The sequence below is a fragment of the Perca flavescens genome, chromosome 19, assembly GCF_004354835.1.
Source record: "Perca flavescens isolate YP-PL-M2 chromosome 19, PFLA_1.0, whole genome shotgun sequence".
Classification (NCBI taxonomy): Eukaryota; Metazoa; Chordata; class Actinopteri; order Perciformes; family Percidae; genus Perca; species Perca flavescens.
The window spans coordinates 11372713-11380981 of NC_041349.1; the positions used below are offsets into that span (position 1 = coordinate 11372713).

Sequence of the window (8269 nt, forward strand, 5' to 3'; positions counted from 1 at the left end):
AATATAAAATGTTATTTTCGTAATAAGATACTAAATACAAACAATTGAAAAACCTGTTTGGAACATTTGTTTAAATGCAAGTACTGTATTTGAGTTATGCTAAAATGCTACACTTCTGAACTGCCCATTGGATTGTTTGAATGTTACTCACTTGGATTCCTCAAGCTCCTCAGTGCGCTGGATAGCATCAGTTTCATACTTAGTTCTCCACTGAGCCACCTCACTGTTGGCCTTGGACATTCCACGCTGCAGCTCAGCCTTGGCCTCCTGCTCCTCCTCAAACTGCTCCCTCAGCAGATCACAGTCATGGCGGGCTGATTGCAGTCCATGGGCAAGAGCATTCTTGGCCTGGTGTAAGACATATGATTGAATTTACAACATTCCTTAATCCCAAAATATAAATACCAATACACACTTAACGGTTTCTTACCTTAACCTCCTCTTCAATCTGTCTCTTCAGCTCCTCAATCTGCTGTGTGAATGCCTGTTTGCCTCTGGACAGCTGGGAGACAAGAGCTTCTTTCTCTTCAATTTGACGGCTGAACTCACCTTGTGTGAAAGATGTCATGATACATTAGTTTTTGTCATGTTTCTTAATAATATACACAACAGATCATTCAGTTTAAAGTTTTAGATACCATTTTCTGTCAGGAGACGTGCTTTCTGTCCATTTGAGTCATTGATTTGACGGACATTTTCATCATTCTTGGTCTTCAGTTCGCTGAGCTGGTCCTCTAGAGTACGGCACATCTTTTCAAGATTTCCCTAATCAGTAAATAGAGATGAGATCAGTGATCAGATTTTTTTTTTTATAATATTAATTACATTATTTACTATACTTACTAGTTAATACAATAGCAAGTAATGCATTGTGTACCTTTGCTTTAGCAACAGCCTCCATGTTGCTGGAGAGGTCATCAATCTCCATCTTGTATTCACTCTTTTCCTTCTCAAGCTTCTGCTTTACACGCTGGAGGTTGTCGATCTGCTCTCCCAGCTCAGCTACGCTGTCAGCCTGCTTCTTGCGAAGAGCAGCAGCGGTGGCTTCATGCTGCAGAGTGGACTCCTCAAGATCACGACGGAGCTTCTGGAACTCGGCTTCACGCTTCTTGTTCATCTCAATCTGAGCAGCAGTGGCACCGCCGGCCTCCTCCAGCCTCTCACTGATCTCCTCAAGTTCCCTGGAGAGGTCAGCTCTCTGCTTCTCAACCTTGGCACGAGCAGCACGCTCAGCCTCAATCTCCTCCTCCAGTTCCTCAATACGAGCCTGTTGAATATAGATGTGATGTCTTTCAGTAAACTTTCACTTTTAATACACAAATTTGGGAACACTTGCAGAAATGTTTTGTGTAATGCGTTATGTCACCTGGAGCTCCTTGATCTTCTTCTGAAGCTGAGCACCCAGTGACTGCTCGTCTTCAATCTTGCTAAGGAGCTGACTGATTTCAAAGTCCTTCCTGTGAGAATTATAGATAAAGTACAAAGAGTTCATGCAGTTGACCACAATTTTTAAAAGAATGGTTGTACAAATTCAAAAATTACATTACTTTTTGATCTTCTCATCAGACTGCTGCTTGTCATTCTCAAGATCCATTATGGATTCCTGGGCCAGTTTCAGATCACCCTCAAGCTTTCTCTTGGCTCTCTCAAGGTCCATACGGAGCTTCTTCTCTTGCTCCAGAGAACCCTCAAGCTAAGAAATAAGATGAGTTTTTAACCATCACATTCAAGAAGAATGCTCTTGCTTTGCCAATCCAAGAGACTTTGTAAACTTACATCATCCACTTGCTGCTCAAGCTTGGTCTTGGCCTTGGTCAGAGTGTTGACTTTGTCTTCCTCTGCCTGCAGGTCATCAAGAGTCTGCTGATGAGCCTCCTGAAGGGCTTTCTTTTCCTTGGTCAGCTTAGCAATGCTCTCATCTTGAGAGGCCATCTCCTCAGTCAGGTTCTTAACCTAAGTGTGCAAGAAAAATCTTGTCTTTAAACGGTCATCATTATAATCTTACTTGATCTGCTGGACAGATTATTATTTACCAACCTTGTTCTCTGTGGCATGTTTCTCTTTTTCCACTTTGGCCAAGGTAAGCTCCAGGTCATCAATATCCTTCTTGAGCTCAGAGCATTCATCCTCCAGCTTTCTCTTCTTGGCAGTGAGCTCAGCATTCATTTCCTCTTCATCCTCCAGTCTCTCGGTTGTCTCTTTGAGTTTGGCCTCGAGCTGAATCTTACTCTTGATAAGACCCTCACATCTCTCTTCAGCATCATTCAGATTCTCTGATTCCTAGTTAATTTTCCAAAAACAGATGTTAGCACATTAACTTTAAATTTCCCATGGCATGAAAATTTCACTTCATGAGTTTTTTTTCAACATCAATATGAGTTCCCCTAGCCTGCATATGGTCCCCCAGTGGCTAGAAATGGCGATAGGTGTAAACCGGGCCCTGGGTATCCTGCTCCAACTTTGAGAAAATGAAAGCTCAAGATGGGCCAATCTGGAATCTTCCCTTTATGTTGTCATAATGGGAAAGGTTACCTCCTCTTTCTCTACTTTACCCGCCACCCACAGCTGCCCAGAGAATTTGGCCTGCCCATGAGAAAATAGAGCTACAACCGTGGCCGCAAGCTGGTCAAGGCCACACCCTCACCCTCCACCTTGCCCCGCCTCTCTCCTCCTAAATAGCATTTAAAGCTACAGACACAGAAATGGCACGTCCTAAGGAAAGCTCATTGTGGGAATGGCTCTAGTGGCTGTAATTCTGCACCAAGGCTGAATTTCGGGAAAGAGACTTTTTATACATTATTAGGGGACCACTAAGGCCTATATAAAAGCATCCAAAAATCAGCATGTCATAGGACCTTTAAAAAACATGAAGAAGCAGAACTGTCCGTTGGTGTGTACTTACAGATGCTACTTGCAGCTGCAGATCATTCTTCTCCTGCAGAAGGGACACCATCTTCTGCTCCAGTTCCTTCTTCTTGGCCAGGGCAGCAGCCAAGTCAGTTTTCATCTTATCATAGTTCTCCTTCATAGCTGCCAGCTCCTTCTCAGTTTCAGCACTCTTCAGCAGAGGCTTGATCTTGTAGTACACCTTCATCCATGGCCAGTGTTTGACATTCATGAATGAGCGGACATTGTACTGGATGGTATATACAGCATCCCTGTTGAAAAGAAGTTGCTGTTAGGGACAAAGTTATTCCTCATTATTCATTCCATGGATGTGCACTCAATTGTTTTCAACATGCCTCCTCGCTGTCATCTTCACAAACTCTGTTCTCATGAGGTAACCACGGCACAAAGCCTGAGTCATGGTGACCAGAGATGCCAGTTTTTCATCTCTCATCTCCTCTAGGACACCCAGCAGACCGGCCTTGAAGAACACCTGATCAAGGAGAAAATTGAAAATTGACTTCATGTCTACATTATACACTATTCTAAACATTAAACCAGAAATGACTCAGAGAGCATGTACTCCACACAATCATATGAATGTCTGATATTATTAAGAAACTTTCTTTTTAAAAAAAAAAAAAATCTTCATCAGGATATGTAGCAAAATATCATAGACAGTGAAACACAATTATTCTAAATGGCTGATGGCAGCTGTGTTTTTTTCTTTTCATTGGAAAGTACCACTAAAGTATATAAATGCAATCAAGGGGCTTACCTTGGTGTGTCCGAATTTGTACTCATCATGATTAACATCAATTGACCCAAGCAGCTTCTCTGAAGCCTTCTTGTTGTCAATGAACTGGCCCTCGGGGATGACACTGGCATTCAGCACCTTGTACCTTTTTATGAGAGTTAATGGTCAGTGTAAGCATTTTCTTTTAATAATCTATCAAAATTCTTTAAATATCCATTGATACCTCTGCTTGAAGTCAGCATACAGAATTCTGCTGGGGAAACCTTTTCTGCAGATTCTGATACCCTCCAGCACACCGTTACACCTGAGCTGGTGGATGACCAGGAAGTTCTCCATCAGACCTGTAAAAAATACATTTCTTAATTACTTAAAATAAACTAAAAACTAAAATTAAGTAAACCATACCAACAAAACAAATCCCTCCTCAAAGAATCTCTTGAGATTAAGTTTTCTATGTACCTGGAGTCTTTGACTCATTGGGAATCAGGCAGCGCACAAAGTGAGGATGGGTGCTCCTCAAGTTAGTCATCAGCTTGCCCAAGTTCTCCTGTAGATCCAGAATGATGAGTTATATCATGCATATAACAACTGTGAGTTTGCGCATACATTGAGATACTGTATATGAGATAAGTTTGCAATGTTAAACCTTACCCTAAACTGTGAAGACACAGTCTGCATAGAACCACCCTTCTTCTTGCCACCCTTCTTTCCACCACCAGTTTCTGTAAATGTTTTTAAAATGTGACATACCATTTACATGAGCACATGCTACAGTTAGTTAAAAAATATACAGTATAACCTTAAAATGTGTTTTAGTTTACTGTAGTTACTATCATACCTTCAACGACGGGAGGATACAGAATAGCCAGCAGTTTCACTGGGGATTTCTGGTACAGCTGAACGACAGAGTCATTCAGTGGATCCTTGTTCTTGTCCAGCCAGCCAGTGATATTGTAGTCCACGGTACCGGCGTAGTGCACCATGGAGAAGTGGGCCTCAATCTTGCCCTTGGCGGGCTTAGGCTTCTCAAATGCTTTGTTTTTGCCAAGATGCTGGTCATACAGCTTGTTCTTGAAGGATGTGTCTGTGGCCTTTGGGAACATGCACTCCTCTTCGAGGATGGAGAAGATTCCCATGGGCTTCAAAAAATGTGAAGAAGTATGTCATTAAGTGATATATTAAATCAAATTAATAACAATTAGATATAATTACAAAATTAAGTGATTACCTTTTCAATGAGCTCAATGCAAGCAGCCAAGTCCATGCCAAAGTCAATGAAATCCCAGATAATACCCTCCTTCTTGTACTCCTCTTGCTCCAGGACAAACATAGTGTGGTTGAAGAACTGTTGCAGTTTCTCATTGGTGAAGTTGATGCACAGCTGTTCCAAGGTGTTGAACTGTGATGGGACAAATAATTAGTATAATCTCTCACAGGGCAATAAGAATGATTCTGTCTCTGAATTGTTTGAAATGACGCTTACGTCAAAGATTTCAAAGCCAGCGATATCCAGGACGCCAATGTAGAACTGTCTTGCTTGTTTAGTTTCCAAACTCTGGTTGATTCGGATGACCATCCACAAGAACATCCTCTCATAGATAGACTTGGCCAGGGCAGGCACTGCGTTCATCACCTGAATAAAAACAAGGATGTGAGTTGTTTAAAATCAACCGTCAACCATCTTGTTAAATGATGCAATACTGGTATTTTAACAAAAGAATCCAAAATAAAAAAGTCAAAATATAATAAAAGAAGTGATAACAGTTCATCTCAATTACCTGAGGTACAGTCTGTCCCTTGGTGACATACTCATTGCCGACCTTCACTCTGGGATAGCACAGAGCCTTGAGCATGTCAGCGGAGTTCAGACCCAGCAAGTAAGCAACCTTGTCAGCCTCTGAAAATAGTTCAGACATTTCCATCATCATATGAACAGAAACCAGTTTGATTAAGAACTGTATTACTGTTTTCCCAAGCTATTCGCTCTGAGCTGGCATTAAATACTCACCCTCTGTGCCATCAGGCTCAGCCTGTTCCTCACGCTGCTTCTGCTTGAACTTCATGTTACCATGGTGGAGCACAGCACCAGTCATCCTATAGATGCTCACCTTCTCTTCACCAGTGAAGCCCAGGATATCAATGGCATTCTGAGTTCAAAAGAGGTCCACACAAACAAAATAACTTTAGAAAAATGCACTTAAAAGAGCAGTTTTGATGTGTATATATTTAAATATTTGAAAGTAAAATCATTCACATCAGTGGCTTCCAGTTCAACTTTGTCATCAATGCTGGCCACAGTGATCTGACCCATGCTACACATGGGGAAGTCGTAGGGGTTGGTTGTGATGAGTGCCTGATCTGGAGATCAAAAAAAGGGTGAACATGTGAGAACATTTGTTTCATATGAGAACAGATTAAAAATGTGCATCCTCTCAATCTTCTTACCAAGCAGCTCAGGGATGTGGCCGGTCATCATCTGGAAGAAGATGTGGTAGCCTCTTTCATCAGAAAGCTGGTATGTCACTCTTGACTTCTCCAGCAGATCTACAAACATTGTTAATCAATTACAGTCCGACCAATTCTGAATTCCAGTCATTTGTATGTACTATGAACTATTATTACTTACATGTCTCAATATCAGCACTAGCCAGTTTCCCAGTTGTGCCGAAATGGATTCTGATGAATTTACCCTGTTTGGAACAAAGGATTTTTAATGTCCCTTCACATTGGTAACAAGACCTCTTTCATGTGTAGAAATTGTTCCATACTTACAAAACGAGAAGAGTTGTCATTCCTAATAGTTTTTGCATTACCATAGGCCTCCAGCAGGGGATTGGCTGCAATAATCTGATCCTCCAGTGACCCCTATAATCCAGGTTTAGAATTACAGTCTGAAAATGACTTTATTTTTCCCCCTTGAAAAATATTCTATAGAGGAAGAAGCTTGAATTGTAATCACACAGAAACATACCTTTGATGCATCCCTCTTCGCTCCACCAACTGCGATTGTTGCAAAGTACTGGATGACACGCTTGGTGTTCACAGTCTTTCCAGCACCAGATTCTCCACTAGGTGTAGACATAGACTTTTAAGAATTTGATCAAGATATTTGACTATGTTAAACAAAGTCAACAAATGTAAATGTAACAAACTTACGTGATCAACACAGACTGGTTCTCCCTATCTGTAAATAAAAAACAAAATAATGTAATAATAATAAATTTTTACTGCAACAGAAACCCCTTTATACTGATACATTCTACATTGTTTTGGTAATGACTTACCAGTAAGCATGAACTGAAAAGCGTTGTCAGAGACAGAGAAGATGTGGGGTGGAGCCTCCATACGCTTCTTGCCTCTATAGGCACTTACACATTCAGCATCGTACACTGGGAGCCACTTGTAGGGGTTCACAGTGGCACAGAACAACCCAGAGTAGGTCTGAAAGTGATCATAGAGATTCAACAGTTAACGCTATGTTTCCTACATGTTTAGCAATAGTAACAATAGTTCTTTTCTCATTAGGCAGATTGTCTTACGTAGATCATCCATGCTGCATAACGCTCTTTGAGGTTATACAGCACAGAGGCTTCATTGAGATGGGTCATCATGGCCATGTCCTCAATCTTGTCATACTTGGGAGGGTTCATTGGGAAGACTTGATCTTCTTTCACTGTCCTCTCCTGCAACAGGACATTAGACACAATGAGAACTAATCATATTGAATTCCCAGTTGACTGTGACTTCATGATACTAACCTCCTTAGTGTCCAGGACTTCGACGGTGACTTTGCCACCATCTTTCTTGAGGATTTTTGCTTTCAAGTACAGCTCCTTGGTATCGGCCACATAGCAGGCACTCTTGGCATCAAATGGTGCACTCTGAGCCTCAATTCTCTCCTTTTCTGGCTTACGGAGGTAAATGGCAGCTTTGCCATAAATGGCCATCTCCGCGTCCGTACTCATGGTGGCAGTTTACTTCTGAGAAGTAATTACAAATAAGAGTAATCATATATATACTGTATATATATATATATATATATATATATATCCACATTAAAACTAATGTCTTCTAGCCATATGACTGGAAAGCCCAAAATTATAGAGTCCAATGAAATAATTAACATATACCTATCAAATTGAGTTCTGGGCATCATCACAAGTCAGTAAGTCAAACAATAGCAATCTTAGAATGATGGTTTCTGTTCATATCATTGAGCAGTTCCTAAATGCCTGGTGTTGTACTAAACATCAACAATATATAAATACCTAAATATTTTTTACATTATTACAAGAGACCTTTAGCTTAGTTAAAGCCTTTCAGACTGTCAGACATATTGTCTATGCTGTAATTTCATTACGTTGTTTTATAATTTACACACAACATCTGGTGCATGTCTCTCCATCCAGGGAGAGAGATTCATGGTCAGTATCTCTTCCTGAGGTTTCTTCCGTGTTCCCCCGTTAAAGGGGCCCAAATTGAAGGTCTAAGGACAGAGAGTGTCATATGCTATACAGATTGTAAAGCCCCTTGAGACACATTTGTGTTATTAGGTTATATAAATAAAATTGACTTGACTTGGCTGATTGTTGTTACAATTAACACTAGTTGTCATTTTGAGCTTTG

At 40.9% G+C, this 8269-nt stretch overlaps 1 protein-coding gene across 1 annotated transcript in view; it reads right to left on the bottom strand.

The window, feature by feature from the left end:
- The window catches only part of LOC114546026 (myosin heavy chain, fast skeletal muscle), a 15849-nt gene extending 8241 nt beyond the window's left edge, over positions 1-7608 (bottom strand). Inside the window, exons 1-28 of the mRNA XM_028564670.1 lie at positions 7402-7608; positions 7183-7326; positions 6928-7084; positions 6800-6827; positions 6615-6711; positions 6416-6508; positions 6270-6333; positions 6089-6187; positions 5898-6001; positions 5652-5790; positions 5422-5540; positions 5127-5276; positions 4872-5042; positions 4482-4782; positions 4295-4365; positions 4103-4190; positions 3867-3984; positions 3665-3788; positions 3243-3379; positions 2903-3158; positions 2038-2280; positions 1777-1953; positions 1548-1693; positions 1367-1457; positions 878-1267; positions 639-765; positions 431-549; positions 152-348 (exon numbers count right to left, since the gene is read on the bottom strand). Coding sequence (XP_028420471.1) covers positions 152-348; positions 431-549; positions 639-765; positions 878-1267; positions 1367-1457; positions 1548-1693; positions 1777-1953; positions 2038-2280; positions 2903-3158; positions 3243-3379; positions 3665-3788; positions 3867-3984; positions 4103-4190; positions 4295-4365; positions 4482-4782; positions 4872-5042; positions 5127-5276; positions 5422-5540; positions 5652-5790; positions 5898-6001; positions 6089-6187; positions 6270-6333; positions 6416-6508; positions 6615-6711; positions 6800-6827; positions 6928-7084; positions 7183-7326; positions 7402-7608 — 4157 coding nt within the window. The remainder of the gene's footprint in view (positions 1-151; positions 349-430; positions 550-638; positions 766-877; positions 1268-1366; positions 1458-1547; positions 1694-1776; positions 1954-2037; positions 2281-2902; positions 3159-3242; positions 3380-3664; positions 3789-3866; positions 3985-4102; positions 4191-4294; positions 4366-4481; positions 4783-4871; positions 5043-5126; positions 5277-5421; positions 5541-5651; positions 5791-5897; positions 6002-6088; positions 6188-6269; positions 6334-6415; positions 6509-6614; positions 6712-6799; positions 6828-6927; positions 7085-7182; positions 7327-7401) is intronic.
- Positions 7609-8269: the final 661 nt, after the last annotated feature.